General features: G+C 44.5%; 1 protein-coding gene across 3 annotated transcripts; it reads right to left on the bottom strand.

Annotated features, from left to right (window-relative positions):
* Positions 1-16414: 16414 nt before the first annotated feature.
* Positions 16415-25884, bottom strand: LOC115103194 (polypyrimidine tract-binding protein 2-like). 3 transcript variants are annotated; one of them, XM_029623947.2, is made up of 14 exons: positions 25778-25884; positions 24522-24552; positions 24374-24425; positions 24051-24226; positions 23635-23778; positions 23173-23448; positions 22659-22854; positions 22187-22264; positions 21461-21576; positions 19724-19757; positions 19072-19164; positions 18308-18524; positions 17869-17961; positions 16415-17717 (listed from the first exon to the last, which is right to left on the bottom strand). In XM_029623947.2, exons 1-14 carry the CDS (start codon positions 25783-25785, stop codon positions 17588-17590), a joined length of 1644 nt encoding a protein of 547 aa, XP_029479807.1. In that variant the 5' UTR covers positions 25786-25884; the 3' UTR covers positions 16415-17587. The 3 variants fall into 3 exon arrangements, with proteins under 3 accessions (XP_029479807.1, XP_029479809.1, XP_064861900.1); XM_029623949.2 differs by having other exon boundaries at positions 17869-17946; XM_065005828.1 differs by lacking the exons at positions 24374-24425; positions 24522-24552; positions 25778-25884 and having other exon boundaries at positions 17869-17946; positions 24051-24245.
* Between the last annotated feature and the right edge of the window lie 533 nt (positions 25885-26417).

Below are 26417 nucleotides of genomic sequence, written 5' to 3'. Positions count from 1 at the left end.
TCTATCGCCTCCTTTGAATTCCATGCTGTCACAGTTACCAGCCCTTTCAAGCTTAACATCCTTATCATTTATCGCCCTCCAGGTTCCCTCGGAGAGTTCATCAATGAGCTTGATGCCTTGATAAGCTCCTTTCCTGAGGACGGCTCACCTCTCACAGTTCTGGGCGACTTTAACCTCCCCACGTCTACCTTTGACTCATTCCTCTCTGCCTCCTTCTTTCCACTCCTCTCCTCTTTTGACCTCACCCTCTCACCTTCCCCGCCTACTCACAAGGCAGGCAATACGCTCGACCTCATCTTTACTAGATGCTGTTCTTCCACTAACCTCATTGCAACTCCCCTCCAAGTCTCCGACCACTACCTTGTATCCTTTTCCCTCTCGCTCTCATCCAACACTTCCCACACTGCCCCTACTCGGATGGTATCGCGCCGTCCCAACCTTCGCTCTCTCTCCCCCGCTACTCTCTCCTCTTCCATCCTATCATCTCTTCCCCCTGCTCAAACCTTCTCCAACCTATCTCCTGATTCTGCCTCCTCAACCCTCCTCTCCTCCCTTTCTGCATCCTTTGACTCTCTATGTCCCCTATCCTCCAGGCCGGCTCGGTCCTCCCCTCCCGCTCCGTGGCTCGACGACTCATTGCGAGCTCACAGAACAGGGCTCCGGGCAGCCGAGCGGAAATGGAGGAAAACTCGCCTCCCTGCGGACCTGGCATCCTTTCACTCCCTCCTCTCTACATTTTCCTCTTCTGTCTCTGCTGCTAAAGCCACTTTCTACCACTCTAAATTCCAAGCATCTGCCTCTAACCCTAGGAAGCTCTTTGCCACCTTCTCCTCCCTCCTGAATCCTCCTCCCCCTCCCCCTCCTCCCTCTCTGCAGATGACTTCGTCAACCATTTTGAAAAGAAGGTCGACGACATCCGATCCTCGTTTGCTAAGTCAAACGACACCGATGGTTCTGCTCACACTGCCCTACCCTGTGCTCTGACCTCTTTCTCCCCTCTCTCTCCAGATGAAATCTCGCGTCTTGTGACGGCCGGCCGCCCAACAACCTGCCCGCTTGACCCTATCCCCTCCTCTCTTCTCCAGACCATTTCCGGAGACCTTCTCCCTTACCTCACCTCGCTCATCAACTCATCCCTGACCGCTGGCTACGTCCCTTCCGTCTTCAAGAGAGCGAGAGTTGCACCCCTTCTGAAAAAACCTACACTCGATCCCTCCGATGTCAACAACTACAGACCAGTATCCCTTCTTTCTTTTCTCTCCAAAACTCTTGAACGTGCCGTCCTTGGCCAGCTCTCCCGCTATCTCGCTCAGAATGACCTTCTTGATCCAAATCAGTCAGGCTTCAAGACTAGTCATTCAACTGAGACTGCTCTTCTCTGTATCACGGAGGCGCTCCGCACTGCTAAAGCTAACTCTCTCTCCTCTGCTCTTATCCTTCTAGACCTATCGGCTGCCTTCGATACTGTGAACCATCAGATCCTCCTCTCCACCCTCTCCGAGTTGGGCATCTCCGGCGCAGCCCACGCTTGGATTGCGTCCTACCTGACAGGTCGCTCCTACCAGGTGGCGTGGCGAGAATCTGTCTCCTCACCACGTGCTCTCACCACTGGTGTCCCCAGGGCTCTGTTCTAGGCCCTCTCCTATTCTCGCTATACACCAAGTCACTTGGCTCTGTCATAACCTCACATGGTCTCTCCTATCATTGCTATGCAGACGACACACAATTAATCTTCTCCTTTCCCCCTTCTGATGACCAGGTGGCGAATCGCATCTCTGCATGTCTGGCAGACATATCAGTGTGGATGACGGATCACCACCTCAAGCTGAACCTCGGCAAGACGGAGCTGCTCTTCCTCCCGGGGAAGGACTGCCCGTTCCATGATCTCGCCATCACGGTTGACAACTCCATTGTGTCCTCCTCCCAGAGCGCTAAGAACCTTGGCGTGATCCTGGACAACACCCTGTCGTTCTCAACTAACATCAAGGCGGTGGCCCGTTCCTGTAGGTTCATGCTCTACAACATCCGCAGAGTACGACCCTGCCTCACACAGGAAGCGGCGCAGGTCCTAATCCAGGCACTTGTCATCTCCCGTCTGGATTACTGCAACTCGCTGTTGGCTGGGCTCCTGCCTGTGCCATTAAACCCCTACAACTCATCCAGAACGCCGCAGCCCGTCTGGTGTTCAACCTTCCCAAGTTCTCTCACGTCACCCCGCTCCTCCGCTCTCTCCACTGGCTTCCAGTTGAAGCTCGCATCCGCTACAAGACCATGGTGCTTGCCTACGGAGCTGTGAGGGAACGGCACCTCACTACCTCCAGGCTCTGATCAGGCCCTACACCCAAACAAGGGCACTGCGTTCATCCACCTCTGGCCTGCTCGCCTCCCTACCACTGAGGAAGTACAGTTCCCGCTCAGCCCAGTCAAAACTGTTCGCTGCTCTGGCCCCCCAATGGTGGAACAAACTCCCTCACGACGCCAGGACAGCGGAGTCAATCACCACCTTCCGGAGACACCTGAAACCCCACCTCTTTAAGGAATACCTAGGATAGGATAAAGTAATCCTTCTCACCCCCCCTTAAAAGATTTAGATGCACTATTGTAAAGTGGCTGTTCCACTGGATGTCATAAGGTGAATGCACCAATTTGTAAGTCGCTCTGGATAAGAGCGTCTGCTAAATGACTTAAATGTAAATGTAAAATGTAGTTATTATAGGAATTATACGACTATTTCTCTCTATACCATTTGTATTTCATTAACCTTTGACTATTGGATGTTCTTATAGGCACTTTAGTATTGCCAGTGTAACAGTATAGCTTCCGTCCCTTTCCTCGCTCCTCCCTGGGCTCGAACCAGGAACACAGCGACAACAGCCACCCTCGAAGCAGCGTTACCCATGCAGAGCAAGAGGAACAACTACTCCAAGTCTCAGAGCGAGTGACGTTTGAAACGCTATTAGCGCGCACCCCGCTAACTAGCTAGCCATTTCACATCGGTTACACAAGCCTAATCTCGGGAGCTGATAGGCTTGAAGTCATAAACAGAGTAATGCTTGACGCACAATGAAGAGGTGCTGGCAAAACGCACGAAAGTGTTGTTTGAATGAATGCTTACGAGCCTGCTGCTACCTACCATCGCTCAGTCAGACTGCTCTATAACATATCAAATCATAGACTTAGTTATAACATAATAACACACAGAAATACGAGCCTTAGGTCATTAATATGGTCGAATCCGGAAACTATCAGCTCGAAAACAAGACGTTTATTCTTTCAGTGAAATACGGAACCATTCCGTATTTTATCTAAAGAGTGGCATTCATTAGTCTAAATATTCCTGTTACATTGCACAACCTTCAATGTCATGTCATAATTACGGAAAATTCTGGCAAATTAGTGCTAGCTAGCAACTTACCTTGGCTTACTGCATTCGCGTAACAGGCAGTCTCCTCGTGGAGTGCAATGAGAGGCAGGTGGTTAGAGCGTTGGACTAGTTAACTGTAAGGTTGCAAGATTGAATCCCCCGAGCTGACAAGATGAAAATCTGTAGTTCTGCCCCTGAACGAGGCAGTTAACCCACCGTTCCTAGGCCGTCATTGAATGTGTTCTTAACTGACTTGCCTAGTTAAATACAGATTACATTTTTTTAAATGAACATTGGCAAAATCTGTGTCCAAAAACACAGATTTACGATTGTTATGAAAACTTGAAATCGGCCCTAATTAATCGGCCATTCCGATTAATCGGTCGACCTCTACAACATCAGACTGTTAAATACTGTTAAATAGCCATCACTAGCACATTAGAGGCTGCTGCCCTATATACTGTACATAGACTTGGAATCACTGGCCACTTTTATAATGGAACACTATTCACTTTAATAATGTTTACATATTTGGCATTACTCATCTCATATGTATGTACTGTATTCTATCCTATTCTACTGTATCTTAGTCTAGGCCGCTCTGACATTGCTCACCCAAATATTTATATATTCTTAATTCCATTCCTTTAGATTTGTTTGTATTGTTGTGAAATTGTTAAATATTACTGTTAGATATTACTGCACTGCTAGAAGCACAAGCATTTCGCTACACCCGCAATAACATCTGCTAAACACGTGTATGTAACAAATCAAATTTGATTTGCTACTGCTTTTAAATTTCAATCAACGATACGGATTGAATAGAGCCCTTAGACTTTAAATCACGCACCTCTCTGTTTAGTTTTAACTGTATTATAAAAGTTTTACAATCCAATTAGGCAGTTTCATCTTTCCTACCATTAAGCCCAGCAACACTTGATCCCATCCCATCCATCCCAAGCAGAACGTGGATGCTTGTTCACTTAATTAAATTGGTCTGTTGGAGCAAACTACGGCGTCCATAGCAGGGCATCCAATACATCTATAGTAGGGGCATCCAACAACAACTCCTCAATGCCACCTCGTCCGTTTGATTTGGTCCTGGCTCTGGGTCTGTAGCCATGCCAGGGCTTATGCCCACCGGAGAGCTCTGCAGAGCGGGCACGGCAGGCAGTGATGTGTGCCAGGGGATTGGCAAGACCAAATAGGAGGGTATCAGTAGGTCAGCCAAACATGGTGGAGAGGGTTTGGCATGGGTACCCATCATGAAGCAAACCTCCTTTCCTTACACTAATTAATGACCAGTTAAGGATATTGGCAAAACAAGCGCTTTCATCAATGTGGTAATTATTCTGTATTGTCCTGACACATTTCCAGGGGTGAACACAATACTCAACAAGTGCTGTGGCAGTACAGGAAATAGGATTTTCTAAGCATCGACTCCAAAACATGGTATACACAACCAGTCTCAGGCATTGAAGGTTTGCTCTGCTATTTCAAGTGGCAAGACTCTGCTGTGTGGTACACAGGATATGTTTTTCACTTTTAAAAGGCCTGCCTGAAACAGCTGTTAAATAAATGGTGATCCCCTGATAGATATTAATGGAGGTAATTACTTTAACAGAGGAAAAAAGCTCTCAGCTGCACACTGTCAGCAGCACAGGGAGAGAAGAGAGGGAGGGAGGGAGAGAAACCTGGTTGAGAGATGGAGAGACCCCAATCTTTAAGACCAGAGATACATTTGACCCTAACAATTCCTGAGGTGTTTGTGCAAATAGTAACCTGGGGAAGGTTTTCTGTAGTAATAAAAATGTAAGACTTCTAAACTTCCTTAATAAGCACAATGGGTAAAAGCCTAATTGGATTTACAGTACCAGTCAAACGTTTGGATACACCTACTCATTCAAGGGTTTCTTTATTTTTACATTGTAGAATAATAGTGAAGGCATCAAAACTATCTGGTTTGCGCTTAGTGGGACTATCATTTGTTTTTCAACAGGACAACGACCCAACAAACCTTCAGGCTATGTAAGGGCTATTTGACCAAAAAGTAGAGTGATGGAGTGCTGAATCAGATGACCTGGCCTCCACAATTGAGATGGTTTGGGATGAGTTGGACCACAGAGTGAAGGAAAAGCAGCCACAAGTGCTCAGGATAGTGGGAACTGTTGGAAAAGCACTCCAGGTGAAGCTGATTGAGAGAATGCCAAGGATGTGCAAAGCTGTCATCAAGGCATTGGGTGGCTACTTTGAATAATCTAAAATATATTTTGATTTGTTTAACACTTTTTTGGTTACTATATGATTCCATATGTGTTATTTCATAGTTTTGGTGTCTTCACTATTATTTTACAAAGTAGAAAATAGTAAAATATAAAGAAAAACCCTTGAATGTGTAGGTGTGTGCACACTTTTGACTGGTACTGTATACCAAAATATCGCACAACTGTTACACCCTATACACGCTGATAGATAAACATGTCCACCAAAACAGGACCAAAATGTATGCTTGCTTTATTGACTTCCAAAAAGCATTTGATTCTATTGAAAGTTGTGTAGGGGGTAAAACATATTACATAGTTAAATCCATTTTTACTGGTAATACGTGCAGCATCAAAATTGGTAGTAAAATTACCGAATTCTTCAACCAGGAGTGGGGCCCAGGGGCAGGGCCTTCACCAGGGTTGCAATCTCAGCCTTGTGCTCTTCAATTTTATATAAAAGAATTGGCCACTATTCTAGAGAAATCCTCAGCCCCTGGTGTTAGTCTCCACAAATTCAGAAGTTGAATGCCTGTTCTTAGCAAATGACCTGTGCCTGCTGTCACCCACAGCACACTGTCAGACCTGGGCCCTAGCTGGCAGGAAACCCCAAAAATAATGATTTTCCAGAAATCCAGATATCAGGGAATCAGACCAAAGTTCTCAATTGGTACAAAATATACTGCACACACAATTATTTATGTTTAAAAATAAGCTCAACTGGACACCTAAATGAGGCAGTATATGAACTGAGAGAGAAAGTTTTGGAAATATCCCAGGCAGTGATTAGAAACAGTGCCCTGTGTAGGGGTATGTCTTTCAAATTGGCTGTTAAACAGATGTCTTGAATCTCTGTGGTAATTTAAGATCCCATGATATCTAAGAATAGGGGTGTTCACTCGGTGTCCTGGCTAAATTGTCAATCTGGCCCTGGTATCATCATGGCCACCTAATCATCCCCAGCTTCCAATTGGCTCATTCATCCCCCCCTCCTCTCCCCTATAACTATTCCCCAGGTCATTGCTGTAAATGAGAATGTGTTCTCAGTCAACTTACCTGGTAAAATAATGGCAAAAAAAATGGCAGGAGCTGAGCAAAGAAACAAATCCCCTCATCCAGCTGGTCCTGGGAGTTCAAAAACCTGTTGTACTAACACACTGAAGCCTCACCACCAGAACATCTAAATAAATAAACCAAATAACACAGTCAAAAAAACGACATCACCTATTGGGAAACAAACACAAAACAGTGCTATCTGGCCCGGCAGGAACACCACGGCAAACTATTTGACCATGGTTACTGATCAAACCCTTAGAAATGGTTTGCCATAGAAAATGGCAGCCACAGAAAAAGCTTTGGTAGATTCAATTGATTGGACATGATTTGGAAAGGTACACACCTTTCTATATAAGGTCCCACAGTTGACAGTTCATGTCAGAGCAAAAACCAAGCCATGAGGTCAAAGGAATTGTCCATAGAGCTCCAAGACAGGATTGTGTCGAGGCACATATCTGGGGAAGGGTACCAAAACATTTCTGCAGCATTGAAGGTCACCAAGAACACAGTGGCCTCCATTATTCTTAAATGGAAGAAGCTTGGAACAACCACGAGCTGGCCGCCCGGCCAAACTGAGCAATCGGGGGAGAAGGGCCTTGCTCAGGGAGGTGAGCAAGACGCCAATGGTCACTCTGACGGAGCTCCCGAGATCCTCTGTTGAGATGGGAGAACCTTCACAAGCACAACAATCTCTGCAACACTCAAGCAATCAGTCCTTTATGTTAGAGTGGACAGACGGAAGTCACTCCTCAGTAAAAGGCACATGACAGCCCGCTTGGAGTTTGTCAAAAGGCACCTAAAGAACTTTCAGACCATGAGAAACAAGATGTTATGGTCTGATTAAACCAAGATTGAACTCTTTGGCCTGAATGCCAAGCGTCACATCTGGTGGAAACCTGGCACCATCCCAAAAGTGAAGAATGGTGGTGGCAGCATCATGCTGTGGGGATGTTTTTTAGCGGTAGAGACTGGGAAACCAAGATGGCGTAGCAGTCAGACGTCTTGTCGTGTCGTGTCCCTTGTATATATCGTTTTTTTAACATATTTTTCTTCGCATATCTTTTAAAACATTTTGCTAAACCTCAACTTCTAAATACTCTCCTGCAACCCGCCTCACCCAATGTAGCGCGGATCTGCTTTTTTTTCTAAAGTATTTATATTTACTTCGGATCCGGAACCCCTCAACTGAAGCTAGCCAGCTAACTACCAGCTATCAGTCAGCAAACCATTGCTAGCGGTCTTCAGCTAACCGGTCATCAGCTAACCTTTAGCTCGGAAAGCTCTCGCCAGTTCGAACAACGCGACTCTAACCAGAGCATAACGGACCTATTATTTTTTTATCCCCGGATTCCCACCGGATTCCCACCGCAAACAGAACATTTTCAGCTGGATCTTCACAACTAGCGAACTAGCTAACCGCAACCCCGGATGATTACTCCTGGCTAGTGTTTCCACCCACATAGCTTGAAGCTAGCCCGGCCAGAGCTCCTGTGCTACCACCGAAGCATACTCCTGGGCTACAATATCCGGACCCACGACCGGTCTATCGATGTCACCGCATGAAGAGGCATAAACAGACTCACCCCATCGTGATGTCCCCCAAAGGCTAACTTTCTAGCCCTTGCTATCTCCTTGTTTGCTAATTCGGCCTGCTAACTGCTAGCTTGTTTAGCCCCGGTCCGCTAACTGCTACCTTGTTTAGCCCCAGCCTACTAACTGTTAGCTTGTTAGCACAGGCCTGCTAACCGTCTGAATCGCCGCGTCCCAACCACTCACTGGACCCATATTTACTTTCAATCTCTTTTCGATTTTTAATTCGTTTATACCTTCCGGTAACCTGCCTCACCGAATGTGATACGGAATCGCTATTATTTTAAATTTTTAGAACACACTCAAGAACCTCAAGAAGCTAACCAGCTAACTAGCTACAAGCTATTTAGTCATTGTTAGCCACTGCTAGCGGCTTTTACCTTCTGCACAGCCAGCCAGTTTTTTTAACCTGGATAATACTCGCCAGTCTAGCCTCCCTGCCCCATCCACCGCTGCCCCCTGGACACTGATCACTTGGCTACATACATAGCTGATGCATGCTGGACTGTCCATTAATCACGGTACTCCATTCTGCTTGTTTATGTTTATCTGTCGGCCCCAGCCGCACTCAGGCTCTGTGTGTAGTTAATCCGACCCTCCCTGCCTAGTCAACGCCATTTTACCTGCTGTTGTTGTGCTAGCTGATTAGCTGTTGTTGTCTCACCTACTGTTTTAGCTACTGTTTTAGCTAGCTCTCCCAATTCAACATCTGTGATTACTGTATGCCTCGCTGTATGTCTCTCTCAAATGTCAATATGCCTTGTATACTGTTGTTCAGGTTAGTTATCATTGTTTTAGTTTACAATGGAGCCCCAAGTTCCACTCTTCATACCCCTGATACCTCCTTTGTCCCACCTCCCACACATGCGGTGACCTCACCCATTACAACCTGCATGTCCAGTGATACAACCTCTCTCATCATCACCCAGTGCCTGGGCTTACCTCCGCTGTACCCGCACCCCACCATACCCCTGTCTGCGCATTATGCCCTGAATATATTGTACCATGCCCAGAAATCTGCTCCTTTTATTCTCTGTCCCCAACGCTCTAGGCGACCAGTTTTGATAGCCTTTAGCCGCACCCTCATTCTACTCCTCCTCTGTTCCGTGGGTGATGTGGAGGTAAACCCAGGCCCTGCATGTCCCCAGGCACCCTCATTTGTTGACTTCTGTGATCGAAAATGCCTTGGTTTCATGCATGTCAACATCAGAAGCCTCCTCCATAAGTTTGTTTTACTCACTGCTTTAGCACACTCTGCTAACCCTGATGTCCTTGCCGTGTCTGAATCCTGGCTCAGGAAGGCCACGAAAAGTCTGAGATTTCCATACCCAACTATAACATTTTCCGTCAAGATAGAACTGCCAAAGGGGGAGGAGTTGCAGTCTGTTAGGTGACCTAAACTGGGATATGCTTAACACCCCGGCAGTCCTACAATCTAAGCTAGATGCCCTCAATCTCACACAAATCATCAAGGAACCCACCAGGTACAACCCTAAATCTGTAAACAAGGGCACCCTCATAGACGTCATCCTGACCAACTGGCCCTCCAAATACACCTCCGCTGTCTTCAACCAGGATCTCAGCGATCACTGCCTCATTGCCTGTATCCGCTACGGAGCCGCAGTCAACCGACCACCCCTCATCACTGTCAAACGCTCCCTAAAACACTTCTGTGAGCAGGCCTTTCTAATCGACCTGGCCCGGGTATCCTGGAAGGACATTGACCTCATCCCGTCAGTTGAGGATGCCTGGTCATTCTTTAAAAGTAACTTCCTCACCATTTTAGATAAGCATGCTCCGTTCAAAAAATGCAGAACTAAGAACAGATATAGCCCTTGGTTCACTCCAGACCTGACTGCCCTCGACCAGCACAAAAACATCCTGTGGCGGACTGCCTTAGCATCGAATAGTCCCCGCGATATGTAACTGTTCAGGGAAGTCAGGAACCAATACACGCAGTCAGTCAGGAAAGCTAAGGCCAGCTTCTTCAGGCAGAAATTTGCATCCTGTAGCTCCAACTCCAAAAAGTTCTGGGACACTGTGAAGTCCATGGAGAACAAGAGCACATCCTCCCAGCTGCCCACTGCACTGAGGCTAGGTAACACGGTCACCACCGATAAATCCATGATTATCGAAAACTTCAACAAGCATTTCTCAACGGCTGGCCATGCCTTCCGCCTGGCTACTCCAACCTCGGCCAACAGCTCCCCCCCCCCCCCCCCCCCCCCCACAGCTACTCGCCCAAGCCTCTCCAGGTTCTCCTTTACCCAAATCCAGATAGCAGATGTTCTGAAAGAGCTGCAAAACCTGGACCCCTACAAATCAGCTGGGCTTAACAATCTGGACCCTCTATTTCTGAAACTATCCGCCGCCATTGTCGCAACCCCTATTACCAGCCTGTTCAACCTCTCTTTCATATCGTCTGAGATCCCCAAGGATTGGAAAGCTGCCGCAGTCATCCCCCTCTTCAAAGGGGGAGACACCCTGGACCCAAACTGTTACAGACCTATATCCATCGTGCCCTGCCTATCTAAGGTCTTCGAAAGCCAAGTCAACAAACTGGTCACTGACCATCTCGAATCCCACCATACCTTCTCCGCTGTGCAATCTGGTTTCCGAGCCGGTCACGGGTGCACCTCAGCCACGCTCAAGGTACTAAACGATATCATAACCGCCATCGATAAAAGACAGTACTGTGCAGCCGTCTTCATCGACCTTGCCAAGGCTTTCGACTCTGTCAATCACCATATTCTTATCGGCAGACTCAGTAGCCTCGGTTTTTCGGATGACTGCCTTGCCTGGTTCACCAACTACTTTGCAGACAGAGTTCAGTGTGTCAAATCGGAGGGCATGCTGTCCGGTCCTCTGGCAGTCTATGGGGGTGCCACGGGGTTCAATCCTCGGGCCGACTCTTTTCTCTGTATATATCAATGATGTTGCTCTTGCTGCGGGCGATTCCCTGATCCACCTCTACGCAGACGACACCATTCTATATACTTCCGGCCCGTCCTTGGACACTGTGCTATCTAACCTCCAAACGAGCTTCAATGCCATACAACACTCCTTCCGTGGCCTCCAACTGCTCTTAAACGCTAGTAAAACCAAATCCATGCTTTTCAACCGTTCGCTGCCTGCACCCGCACGCCTGACCAGCATCACCACCCTGGATGGTTCCGACCTTGAATATGTGGACATCTATAAGTACCTAGGTGTCTGGCAAAACTGTAAACTCTACTTCCAGACTCATATCAAACATCTCCAATCGAAAATAAAATCTAGAGTCGGCTTTCTATTCCGCAACAAAGCCTCCTTCACTCACGCCTCCAAACTTACCCTAGTAAAACTGACTGTCCTACCGATCCTCGACTTCGGCGATGTCATCTCCAAAATTGCTTCCAACACTCTACTCAGCAAACTGGATGCAGTTTATCACAGTGCCATCCGTTTTGTCACTAAAGCACCTTATACCACCCACCACTGCGACCTGTATGCTCTAGTTGGCTGGCCCTCGCTACATATTCGTCGCCAGACCCACTGGCTCCAGGTCATCTACAAATCCATGCTAGGTAAAGCTCCGCCTTATCTCAGTTCACTGGTCACGATGGCAACACCCATCTGTAGCACGCGCTCCAGCAGGTGTATCTCACTGATCATCTCTAAAGCCAACACCTCATTTGGCCGCCTTTCGTTCCAGTTCTCTGCTGCCTGTGACTGGAACGAATTGCAAAAATCGTGGAAGTTGGAGACTTTTATCTCCCTCACCAACTTCAAACATCTGCTATCTGAGATCGCTGCATCGGTAAATAGCACACCCATTTTTACCTACCTCATCCCCATACTGTTTTTATTTATTTACTTTTCTGCTCTTTTGCACACCAATATCTCTACCTGTACATGACCATCTGATCATTTATCACTCCAGTGTTTTTTTGTTTGTTTTGTTTTTAGAATTCTACCCCTTTTTCTCCCCAAGCACCAATGTGTCGGAGGCTACACCGTGCACCCGGGAACCTTGGTTAGCGCGCACTGCGCCCGGCCCGCTACAGGAGTCGCTGGTGCGCGATGAGACAAGGACATCCCTACCGACCAAGCCCTCCCTAACCCGGACTACGCTAGGCCAATTGTGCGTCGAGCCTGGGCGCGAACCCAGGGACTCTAATGGCACAGCTGGCGCTGCAGTACAGCGCCCTTAACCACTGCGCCACCCGGGAAGCCCTGTCACTCCAGTGTTAATCTGCAAAATTGTAATTATTCGCCTACCTCCTCATGCCTTTTGCACACAATGTATATAGACTCCCCTTTTTTTCTGTGTTATTAGCTTGTTAATTGTTTACTCCATGTGTAACTCTGTGTTGTCTGTTCACACTGCTATGCTTTATCTTGGCCAGGTCGCAGTTGCAAATGAGAACTTGTTCTCAACTAGCCTACCTGGTTAAATAAAGGTTAAATAAATCAAATAAAAAAACTAATCAGGATCGAAGGAAAGATTAACGGAGAAAAGTAGAGAGAGATCCTTGATGAAAACCTGCTCCAGAGAGCTCAGGACCTCAGACTAGGGCAAAGGTTCACCTTCCAACAGGACATTGACCCTAAGCACACAGCCAAGACAATGCAGGAGCGGCTTCGGGACAACTCTCTGAATGTCCTTGAGTGGCCCAGCCAGAGCCTGGACTTGAACCTGATCAAACATCTCTGGAGAGTCCTGAAAATAGCTGTGCAGCAACGCTCCCCATCCAACCTGACAGAGCTTGAGAGGATCTGCAGAGAATGGGAGAAATTTCCCAAATACACGTGTGCCAAGCTTGTAGCGTAATACCCCAGAAGACCCGAGGCTGTAATCGCTGCCAAAGGTGCATCAACAAAGAACAAAGTAAAGGGACTGAATACTTATGTGAATGTGATATTTATGTTTAAAAATAATCATTAATTAGCCAAATTTTTACAAAAAAACTGCTTTCATTATGGGGTATTGTGTAGATTGATGAGGGGGAAAAAACGATTTAATCAATTTTAGAATAAGGCTGTAATGTAACAAAATGTGGAAAAAGTCCAGGGGTCTGAATACTTTCCGAATGCACTGTACATACAGTATAACAGGAGCATACTTTATAACAGCTTGCCAAAGGTTTGGGACAGTAAGTGACAATACCTGTCAGAATTAGTTTTTTTCTTTACTTATACATATTAGCAAGGAGTCCATCATTATATTCACCCACCCCCCTCTTTCTATAGATATTATAATTTGATCTTCTCCATTATGGCTTTTCATTGATTTATTAAGACAGTTGAAAGCACTCGCTTTAATTAGATGCGCCGAGTTCACTATGGCAAATTCATGTTCTTAGATCCTTTCCCAAAGTCATCGTATATATACTGTACATGTTCTGTTCTCCTGTTAGGAAATCCTGAAGGAAAGGTGTCCATGAAAATACTATATCGATACAGTATTAATGGGGCATCCCAAAGACCAAAAGGCAGTACTACAGAGCGATACAGTCCTCTTTTCATACATCAGCTATACAGAAGGACACCAGCAATATGGGAACCGAGCTCATGTCTCCAACCGGCTAATTGTTTCCGATTGGAGCGGAGAGGCAGTTTAGGCAGGATATCTAGTGGGACAAAATACATCCTGGCCCCAGTGTCAACCGTCATCCACATTAATTATTGAAACTACGTATGAGAGGCGAGTCATTTGCATATAGATAACAGTCAATTTGATTTAGAAAATGGGGGCAGTCACCGAGTTTCAGCTTTAATCTGTGAATAAATGCATGCAGTGTTTTAAATAAAATATGAGGGTTGATCAGATGGTAGCTTGTCCACCTTACATTTATGGATTCTGTGAAACCACAAGGTATGTACATTTATGCTTTTTTTGTCTTTTTATACGCCAGCTCAGAATGTAGCCACTGATGAAAGGTATTATCAGAGTCTACTGGGTTAAACATCAGGGTAGGGGTTCAATTCCAGTCTATGAATTTTAATTCAAGCAATTAAACCGACATTCAGTTAAAGACCTTTAAAGACCCCCATAAGTTATTAGGATATTTTGATGTATGAATTGAATTTCAGTTTCCTGGATTAACTACTGTGGAAATGAAATTGACCATATAACCTTTAACACTCCTCTCATGCTTCACCAATGCACCTGAACACACACACTATTAATTGAAAATGAGAAGTTGACCTGTGTCCAATGTCGTGACACCTGTCCATAGACCGTATAAAAACAGGGGCACCTGTCTCACCCCTGTGGACATTATGTGAGAGACAGAGGTCAGCACTAATTAAATAAACTCTTGTCAAAGGGATGTTGAATTATTCAGTCTTTGACAACTATTGAAACTGCCAGCAATTTCCCCAAGTCAAGATGGTGCCATGAACATCTTTGTCTTAGATAAATGTTTTATAATCTTTGGGAAATTACCTTGATATTGTGAAATTGGTAAGGTACACATTGGCCTAACTGCACCCCGCTTACATTTATTAGATTTGCGACTGGACTGAACATAACAATTGGCTCTTTGGGATTTTGTTATTTTGCAATGGAGACCACACCAGGGGACAGTTCCAAATGTATTGTGGGGGAGGGGGGGGGGGGGCATTTTTTATTATTATTGTTGATTGGGCACAGGGGAGGGTAGTGTGTTTTCTCCCTGGTTTACATTCGCTCTTTGGCCCCTTTTACTATATAATTTCTTCCATCCTAGCCACATTTACTCATCTGCTTAAATCTGCAACTTTTACTTCACCACAGGTCAATATAGTTTACAAGTCTGTCTATCCTGCCCTCTATCCACAATTCATAGTGACAATAGTGGTAGGTGGATCATTTGTCCAGATCTGCAATAGGCTAACTATCAATCATACCACACATAAAACCATTCATACATTTTCAATATGAAGGCAACAGATAGGAATAGCTGATTGGCACGCCAGGTGCATCATTGCATATGAAAGAAAAGTGAAGACATGAAACACTCAGCTCAAAAAGCTCCCCTATTGATCTTGTTTAGGGACAATACAATTATCCTTCCTAGGCTATAGTAGCTTACAACACCACAACGCAATGAATAATTGCATTATTGCTTTCAAGTGAGTACAAAATTATACTCTAGGCTGCAGTGAAAATGTCATTTGAATAATGTCACAAACGCACTGTAATTTGAACATTCCATTTGGATCAGTTATGGGTCTACTCTCAAGTTTATAAGGTATAGTATCAGGTCACTGGCTGTATTTTTTCTTCTAAAAACAGATCATCATTCTGACAAGTTATCCTATAATAAATGTGCCCACATATGCTCCTGGGAGGCCCAGTTATTCAGGAAAGCTGTGTGCTGTGCCTCTATTTCTCACGCACCTAGAATCTAACGCTTCAATATAGACTATTTGTTATACAATTTGTGGCATAAACAAAGTTTTAATCAGATTAGGCTACTTCAAGTCTCCTATAGGGATATACACATTTGTTCAAAATGATTCCAGCATCCTCAAAATAGCTTTTTTTTTTAAATGGTCGGTTGGAAACCTGGTTTATGCGAGGACAGTGCCTCAGACAAAAGAAATGTCATGACATCATGGGAAAGTATGTAGTTTATTTGGCTAGATTAATGTTTTTTAATTTAGGGCATTTAAAAATCAGCCCACAGTAGAATCCGGATTGACATTTTAGGCATGGTTGAGTATGGTCCAGAACGATACAGCTGTTCGAATCTGAAACAGTAGTTCTATAACATTTACATTTTAACAGATATTGCGTTACCGTACTCACCTGTGAGATTTAGACAAGAGAGCAAGGAGTTCATAGCTGTAAAATGAAAGGGTTAGAAAACATACAGCAACAGTTGAGTCAGATAATCTTAGTAAAGCAAGTGGTTAGCAGGGTGGGAAATTCAAATGTAATTAATATTTCCAATTGTCATCTTCTGGTATTGCCACCCTGTTCCAAAAATAAAATGTATTTTCCCCCCTAGGCAGAGAAAAATCAGAACAGTAAGAGAGGTGTAGAGGAGAAAGGAAGTGAGAGCATAGGAGACAGAAGAGGGTGAATAGAGCTACAGGAGAGTTTATTGAGCATGCTACAGAGTTAAAGCAGAGTAGGTACACACAGCAGGAACCATCAAACGGACTCACTCGGTAGAAAATTAGCTTTTAATCGTGCCTTTTCCAAACTATATGTAAAAACTCGATCCATGTAGAAAATATACAACCTTTTTCCACACATTCCTAAACTTTTTAATTTACTGTATTTTGTGTTCAGTTTTTACTGGAGGTGTGGTGTAAAGGTAAAATCCTTTACCAAAAACCACACAGAATATCATTGAAATCAAGGAGAAACATTCTGGGACTGTTTGACTTCAATTAGTGTTCCCCCCGAATCAAAACACAAGCCACATTTGTTTTTGTAAATGAAAACATAAATCAAAGTAGGTCTAAAAGGCACATTTACTTTGGTCCCCAACAGTCAGTCCATCCTCATGTACAATCATACTTCGTTATGACCACATTGCCTAACTGGATGTGGGACGCATGCAACAGCAACATGTCTTCACTACTACCATGACCTATCAGTACACAAGCAAAACAATTCACTGACATTTTCACTCAAATCAAACATTTTCCAAAAGGAACAATTATGTATATGCAAATAAGGTTTGAAAAACAGACAGCAAGGGAACATCTAAGCGGATGTCCTCAGCAGGTGAAATGTACAACGGTGTCAGCCTTTACAGTAATCCTCAACATGGGGGAGAAAAAAAATTCACTCTGCCCGGGAGTTTAAAAATAAGCCAACAAACTGAATATGGGCTTCTTCATCTAAATCCGTTAATCAGGTCCCTCGCCTATATTATGAAAAATGTTTTAAAATCGAAGCTATAAAATCTGGCGAACATCCAGTAATGTACACAGGGAGAGAAAACAAAAAGAAAACACACTACCCTCCCCAAACAGAATGTGCCTAGACCATCACTTGTAGAACCGTAAGGAGGCAAAACGATGATAATATTTTGCTGAGTAAGGCACATTTTTGCTGATTCATTCTAATAAAAGAGGGAATACAATTCCTCTTCATGATGAACATGGGAAGGGAGCTTGCCAACCACACAAACTAAGGTTGAGGGGGATAAGGGGATCTAGATGGGGCTTGTTTTACAACGACATTGAACAAACTACCGTCACAACTAGTAGTGGGGCTTTTGATAATTAATATTGTCTGACTGAAAAGTTTCCCCCTAGAAGGTGAGGGTCACAATGATTGACTAATTGAGGTTAGTCAAGGAGAGGGGTGGGTTGTGATGGCGTGGTTCATCTAGATGGTTGACTTGGAGAATGAGACCTTCAGGTGGTGGTTGCTGCCCATGTCGTAGTTGTGGAGGTCCATTAAGGCCTGGATGGCCTCCTCCACCGTGGACATCTGGAGAAGTGCCATTTTGTGGCCTCTATTTGGGGGGAGGGAGGAAATGTGATCATATAGTCACACACACAAGTGGTAAAATTATGAAGATCGCTGCACATTACATCTGTGGTGTTCAAAGGCTCAGGCTTGGGACTAAATGTGATAATAAGTTACGGGCAGTAAAATAGTCTTACTGGAAAAACTTGAAGGCCTTCACAATGCCCCCAGCATTAGAGAACAGCAGTCGCAGATCCTCCTCTGTCACATCCTCCCTGTCAAGTCCGAAACTGACCGTGAGCACAATGCAAGCACATTCAGCCATGTCAATACACTAGCACACTTCAATCTTCTCGTACTGCAACATCTTACCAGTGCTACACCCAACCCCCTAAATTCAGCAGCAAACTACTCAACAATAGTCTGGTGCAAAAATAATCAATGCTAATGTGCCAAACATCATAAGAGGCAGCATATATATAATGAGAACAGTAGAGGTCTGAGACCAGAGCCTTCAGGAACTCAAACTTACATTGGATTCGTCTGAGGAATTTCTGTTAATTGAACCTTCTAACGCCCTAGCTATATTTATGAAATGGTACAGCCAGAATCCAGTCAAACTCTAGACAAACTCACGGGACGTTGGAGAGGTGGAGCGTGGCGGAAGGAGGGAAGATGTTCTGAAAGTTCTTGGAGCCGGGCTTCTTGAACCGGTGCAGGGGGGAGTTGGTGAAGTCCTTGGTTAGGCCCTGGTCATCCAGCCCTTCCCTGGGCAGCTGCACTGCCTGGTGCTTGGAAAGCGTCACACGGATGATCTTCCCGTGCATCTTCTGGCCATTCAGGTGGCTCATCGCTGAGAGGACAGGCACATAGGAAACACGGTTACAGTGACATGTTTCTCATGCATTTAATGTAGAGGTGTTTCTCTGCCATTCATTTGAAATTCTCTTTTAGTTCGAATTCAAAAAACAATGCCACAATGCCAATAGGTTTCAAAAACGGGATAATGGAAAGGATAGGGACCCGCACACTGTCAAAACCATGGGATAAATCCAAAACAGAGGCTCAGATGCAAAAATATCATTTTCATCTACCTTTAATTAGAAATGTTAAGACTCCCTTTAGGATCGTCCTAGGACATTTTCCATTCAAATTAGTTTCAACTATGATTTTGGGATTGTGGAAAACAATGAACTCAAAGACACAGCAAGAACTGTAGATTTACCAGAAACATTTTATATTCTGTTGAAAGGAACAGCAGGGCAGCCAGGGGCCTGGCAGGATAACACAGGGATTGAGCGGAACCGATCCAAACAGGAGCTAGTTTAAGGGGGGGTTGAAAGAACACTCCAAAACTCAGACAAGAGGTACAGAAGCGGGGCGTGACTGAACCCACTCACCGAGCTGGGCCTGGTTCCCGTCTGACATCTGGATAAGAGCACTGTCCTTCTTATTGTAGAGGATCTTCACGCGCTGAGCATCACCGTACACCCCTTCATTATAATGATAGGCAGACGGCAGGAGGGAGCGAGAGAGGAGAGTGCAAAGGCAGAGCAGAGGGGAGAGGATTGAACCATTAAGGACAACGTTAGTCCTTCAGAGACAGAGTTTAAAAATTAGTCGTAAAAAGGGGATGGAGAAATCATCCATATAATTTAAACCAATCAAGGAGTCTTAGAACAAGAGACGTACAAGATAGACAGAAGAGAGAATATGCAGATAAAATCCCTCCCCCCAAAAATAACTAGCTTTGTGAAATGGAAAAAAAACTAACAGAAAAACCTACATCCCAAATAATCAACCATGCATTAACGTAATTGCCCCAGAGTGAGAATAAGAGAGACTGGAGGCCTTGATGGCCAAAATAATATGTACTCAACTAAAATCAATATGAACGATTAAACAAAAATGTGATGAAACAGTTCCTCAACTATGGAAACACTAATCAGAAATCAAATGAGAGCTAGGTTGTTTTTGTGTGTTTTTTTACATGGAGATGGAATAAAGAAGAAAAAAATATATATGAAAAAGGTAGTGCTAACAATAACATACCGAAGAGGGTAAACAGACTTTGGGGCGTAACCATCTTTAGAAGGAGAGAAGAGCAAGCAGCGTAAGACAGGTAGAGAGGTAGAAGAGTCGGAGGTAGAGAGCCAAGATGGACAGATCATCCATAACAGAGGGTGGTTTCCCGTAGAATGATGAGGTGGTCATGGTGCATGGGTTCAAGGCAGTTAATTGGGGCAAGTCGGTCCAAGGAGGAACATTTTTGTTCAGGCACAAAGCATGAACATGTAGAGGATGGGTAAGGAGGGGGAGGAGTAACAGGGTGCAGACAGGACACAAAGGGGGAACGAGGGAAGGGCAAGAATTAATGAAGGGGGGTAGCAATGTGGCGTAAATAAAATAAAAAACAGGTCAGTACATTGGAAAATGCAGGAGTTTGGTCAGAAATGGCTGGATTTGGTTTGCTGTGGTGGTGGGGGGTAATCCTAAACATACAAGAAAATAATAGTGCCAAATGTTTACACCGGAGACCAAAGAGGGAGCCGAGTACATAGACACCAAAGCCTAGATTGTAGCCAATAGTAATTAATGATAGGGATGTGGGTAGGGCATGCAGAAAAGTATGACAAGTTCAGGTTTTAGAAGCTTTACTAGCGTATGAAATGCAAGCATATTGGTTAAAGCAGGTGGGCTACACCATCAGTTTCAAAAGGAGGGGAGTTTGGGCCATGCAGGTAAAGACATGAAAACCACCTTACAGAGTTATGGCATAAACAGAACACATTTTCAAGTCCACAAACCCAGTGTTTGGGGAGAGAAATGATAGAATATTACTTCTGTTGAGAATGTATAGACAGACATAGCATAGATATAGCATAGATAGTGACAGTAGGTGAGAGAAAAAGGTGAGAGTGGTTGGTGTAGCCCCCACAGTCCATACCAACTTGACAGCTTAGAGAAAGGCATTGGAATAGACAGGTGTGAACGAGAGAGCTTTGAAAGAAAAGAACGAGAGTTAGGAAGGACTATCACTTGACATGAATGAGAGAGGGAAAGAGTTTAGGAGACCGTAGTTAAAATTAGCACGAAATGCATAGGAGAGAGAAAGAGAGAGAGAGACCCTCTATTCACTAAGACAGAGCCTGAGAAGTAACTGCGGTTCAGTTGACTTAGGATATGGAGACAGAGAGAAAACATATGCAAGCACCGAGGCCAATATAAAATTCACATAAATAATGAGCACCCGATGTGAGAATGCGTCGCCATTCCATCTCGACTGGACGTACATCCATTGGGGATGACCTTGTGGTGAATGATGCCTGACAGAGAAACAATCCACTCGTCTTGGTACTAACACCATCAGGCCAAGCTAGATAAGTTGTGTGCAGCAGAGCTTTGAAAAACATTCAAAGAATGCAGAGCAACACTGAATATTGCTGTAGCCATCTTACAAAATGAAATGTCAGATTTCTGTGTACTGATCATGAGGTGTAATAGATCATCCCATAAAGGTACTGACTATCTGTGCAACAAAACGCAAGGTTAGACTAAATAGCCAAGTTGTATAGATGGGGAGCTTTTTCCACTGCTTTTTCTCTGAACCCTTCCAATCATGAAATTACACCAGTCATACCGCGAATCACAAACATCTGCTCAAAGTCGATGTCGGAATCAAAGGACAATGATGTACAAGGTACCGTCAGAGGCAATAGATCTGAGTGAGATCTGCATACTGACGGAGGAGAGTGAAGGGGAGAGAGAGAGAAAGGGCGCGTTACTCACCTCCTCGTTCAGGTTGCTGACCAGGAGCACGCCGCTGCAGCCAGAGTGTCCGGAGAGCACCATCCTCCCTGCAGCCGCCGCCGCTGCCGCCGCAGCACTCATTGGATTGATGGCTCCTGGAGGAACAGCCAGGCCAGGCACGTTAATCGGTAGACAGAGACAGGGGCAAAGCACACCACACAGCCATGTGTTACAGTGTGCATGCCATGTCCACACACCAGTCGTGTGCACTCAGACATTGCACATCCTAATATGTCTCAATTCCATTATTTTACTTTTTAGACGTGTGTATTGTTTGATATTATTGCACTGTTGGAGCTAGGAACAAGCATTTCACTACACCTGCAATAACATCTGCTAAATATGCGAATACAACCAACAAATTTGATTTGCATGCATTTACATAACACACACAAAGGGACTTTTTCTGCATAGCGCAAGACCTCATTGTCAAAAGCTAATCAAGACACAGGGAAGGTCAGTCAACTCTAAAGCTAACCATCCATTATTCCAATGTCATGGCCTATCACATATTTTATTATGACATCCTTGGTTATTCTCAAACTGATATTTCAAACATGCTATTAGACCATTTTAAAAGGGGTCCAACAGGAGTGGTTGCTGTGCCACAAACTACTCTTGCCTCTTTCTCCTGGACGACATGGACACACAGCAGGTAAGACTTAGAGATTGAAAGAAAGGAAATATCATGGAAAGCATAGGTACCTCCGCCCTGCGAGAGGGAGAGAGAAGACTGAAATCCTCCACCATTAGAGTAGTGCGCTCCCATTCCAGAGGGGGTACCTATGGAGAGGAGGTACAGGGAAAAGCTTAACTATACAGAGGGCAGGTGGGAGTAGTAATAATGTAGAAGAACTCAAAAAAGCTTCATCAAATTGACAAGGCTCTTATATGGCTTGGAACATGGCAGACTGTCGATAACACACAGTGACCCATTTTCTATTATGTTCTTGTTCCTTCTTTTGTTCGTCACTTAACAGTGTGTTACTGGACTGGTAGGGATTTCTGTTGTCCTCCGATCTCTACAAAGCATTAGATAAGTCCATACCCAGAATGCCATTGAGAGAGAACACTTAGTGGTATTGACTTCTATACAGAGGAGAGAGAGCTGACTGGACTGGCCTGGAAAGACAGAGAAGACAGAAAAGGGGAGAGAATGGATGGAGAAAGGTCTTACCGAGCAGGGAGGAGTCCTTGTTATAGGCGGCGGCCATGGCAGGGTCTAGTGCAGGCTGGCCGTCCCCGGCAGGGAGCTCGGGCCGGGTGTAGTCCCGGCTCTTGTCATTGTTGTACTTGACGTTCAGGTTGACCAGCTTGGAGAAGTCGATCCGCAGCGTGCAGCAGGAATTGTAGATGTTCTGGCCGTCCAGGGACTGAACAAAGTGATAAGAGAAATGACTATTAGTAAGCTTTTTGTTTTATTTATTTTTGTTTGAATAATTGTCATAATCTGGAGAAATGCAATTGTTATCAACCTTCACAGTAAATTGACAGAACTGAAAAATTGAATATACTAATTAAACAGACTTTTATCCAAAGCGACTTACAGTCATGCGTGCATACATTTTTTATGCATAGGTGGCCCCATGGGAATCGAATCCACTATCCTGGCGTTGCAAAAGCTTTGCTCTACCAACTTAACTACAGAGGACCACATGTATAATACACCAGTGGTTTGTCTGTCTGCTCACCAGTCTGGCTTGCTGGGCGTTGACTGGTTCACTGAACTGGAGCAGGGCCTGGAACTGGTTGTTCTTGGTGAACGTGATGATCTTCATGACTGTTCCAAACTTGGAGAAGATCTGCTGTAGAACGTCCAGAGTGACGGGGTAGAACATGTTGTCGATGATTATCCTGAGCACAGGGCTGGGGGCATGGGCTAGAACACTGTCCAGCGTACTGTTGTCAGAGTTGGGAGAGCCACCATCCTGCACTGCCGACACGGCCTGGAGGACAGCCTGTGCACGCTTGATAAGTACGTATGAAATAGAGGAGGGAAAAAAAGGGGGAAAATTACAACAGTCTGCAAATCAACAAAAAGTACCGTCACAATAGCCAAGGCTCACTCATACACCATTGTTTCTCAGTGTCTACACTAGAACCTAGAACCAGTCATGCACAAGTGTATTTTCTGGGGAAGGGTAGAATCTCACCTGGTTGAGAGTGCTGTCTGTCTTCAGCTCCTTGTGGTTAGAGAACTGGATGAACACTGGGACGTTGCGGACCTGAGGCATCACCGCCGTGTAGTAGTTCACCATGGTAACAGCCGCCTCCTCCGTACCCAACTCCAGGAACGCCTGGTACATCGAAAGAGGACCATTTGAAGACAGACAACATGGACAAATTCCTTCTATACCCAATACTACTATGTAGTATTAAATAGTGTGATTCTAGATATATTTAAAAAAAAACATGCTTAGGGTAGTTGTTCGTAGGAGTTGTTCCTGGCCATTGGACCAGGAAAAACTAACAAGGCCAAATGGTCAGGCCATATTCTGTCCTTAATTAACTTATTGTAGTGTAATGATTAAGAAAAATAACTCAAACAATTCTTCCCACATTAACTCACCTGATTTTTTCCTTTCAGCATGAGGATGTTGGTGACCTTGCCGAACGGTAGGCCCAGAGCGATGACCTCTGTCTCTGACACCTCGCTGGGCAACTTCCTGATGTGGAGCACGCGGGAAGGGGGACTCTCCATCCTGTCCTCCACTCTCAGTTTTTTACTGCTGTCATTGCCGTTAGCTGTGAAATCAAGCGTCATGCATGAATATATCGCATCAGCTGTCCTCTCAGCTGTTAAAATGTGTCAAGGACCATTGACTGTGGATATGTTAGAATGTGAATTGCTTTACTTTTCTGTATGACTGAATGGGAGGAAAATGAGCTCACCAGTCACAGAGTTAGGGCTGGTGCTGTAGAGACTCAAATCATCTGAGCCTCTCTGTAAAATATGAATGTATACATAAATGAATTTGGTACATCGTTCCCCAATTAATGAAATGATCCTGAAAAGTCAGTTGCGAAAGTGCAAACTTACCTTCATGCCAACTGCAACATCACTGACAATGCTGAAAAAGGCAGGGGAAATATGAATGTCAGTTGTGCACACAAATCAGTGCAAGCAACGTATAATTAATTAATGGAAGCAAAAATGTATGTTGTCAATTAACATCAAGTATCAAGTTAGGCGTAGCTAGCAAGCTAACGTTAGCTATCTTAACGTTACCAGTTTGCTAACGTTACCCACAAGGTTAAGAACTACCAGTGTGAGTGTAGTTGTCTTGCAATTTCATTTCGTTAAAATGTGTAGCTAACAATTCGTCATCATACATTTTGTTTGACGTGGAAGCTCATTGCAAATTGTAGCGACGTTAGTACATTCGGATATCAGACCTCGTCAGCCAACTCGTTAGCAGTAACGTTAGCTACTAACGGTCGCTGGTTACCGTAACGTTAGTTACTAATGGTCGCTAGTTACCGTAACGTTAGTTACTAATGGTCGCTAGTTACCGTAACGTTAGTTACTAATGGTCGCTAGTTACCGTAACGTTAGTTACTAATGGTCGCTAGTTACCGTAACGTTAGTTACTAATGGTCATCGGGGCGGCAGCGTAGCCTAGTGGTTAGAGCGTTGGACTAGTAACCGGAAGGTTGCGAGTTCAAACCCCCGAGCTGACAAGGTACAAATCTGTCGTTCTGCCCCAGAACAGGCAGTTAACCCACTGTTCCCAGGCCGTCATTGAAAATAAGAATGTGTTCTTAACTGACTTGCCTGGTTAAATAAAGGTAAAATTAAATTAAAATTAGTTACTAATGGTCGCTAGTTACCGTAACGTTATCTGATGGCTACACTAATGTCTACCAAACTCGTCCGACCAACGCGTAGGGGCACGTACGCGCTCAACTAACCAAAACGCGACATTGAATGCTTAACAGTAGTTAACGAGCTTAACGAAATTGTAGAAATATTGGCGCAGCATAATCTCGGTTTAACACAACTCTTAAATAGATGGTGTATCTTAATAAACTAGATATCTACGTTAGCTAGCTAGTTTCGTAGCAAGGTGTACGTTGTGAAATTATACGGTAGTACTAGCTAGCTAATGCAATGCTAAGAAGATGGGTGGCAAGCGGGCCACCATCTCAGAACGAATTCAAACGTGGCCGGCCCAATAAGCTACCGTTAGCTTTTAACGTTATTAAATAGATACGTCGATAGTTAGATTAAAACCTTTCGCGAATATAATTAATCACACAATCAACGTGCACGCTTAAGCAAACGTGAACACATACCTTTCCATTGCCGGAGGGTGTCTAATTTCGCGTTTTTATTTATTCGTTAAATCTCAGCTCTACTCCGACACACACACCACACGACTGCAAAATGGTTGCAATTTCCCAAATGCTCTCATGAAGTGCGCCGAGTAACGGAAAATGACGAACAAAGACGATTATCTACAGACAGTTCATTGATGATCAGTTATAAAGACATACTTAATCGAAATATGAGCTTAGCCACGTGTTATTGTTTGCTACTGTAATCATTACCTTTAAAATATTGTTATTAAACAAAGCTTTCCCGCAGTTACATTTATTTTCATTTTAAGGTCAATCATAGCTTCAGCAAACAACTCAATGACAAGCCCCTGGACCTCACTACCTATGCTTGACTAATGCAACTTCATATATTTCATCAATTTATAGCAAAAATAACAACAAATATTTGGTTTACATTGTCTTGCCATGGGGTCTCTCACCACCCCAGGCCTAGACCACAATGGTTATGGCACATCCTGTGTGTCATTATACCGTTATTGAGTTCCAACTTTCATTGCAATGGGGCCCAGTTAAAAAGGGAACAGAGAGCATGCAACCCCTTTTGTTTCTGAATCTGCTATTGAAAGGACTTTAGGGTATTATATTTCACAAACAC

Source organism: Oncorhynchus nerka, linkage group LG20 (genome assembly GCF_034236695.1).
Source record: "Oncorhynchus nerka isolate Pitt River linkage group LG20, Oner_Uvic_2.0, whole genome shotgun sequence".
Classification (NCBI taxonomy): domain Eukaryota; kingdom Metazoa; phylum Chordata; class Actinopteri; order Salmoniformes; family Salmonidae; genus Oncorhynchus; species Oncorhynchus nerka.
This window is presented reverse-complemented; position numbering and strand designations above follow the sequence as displayed.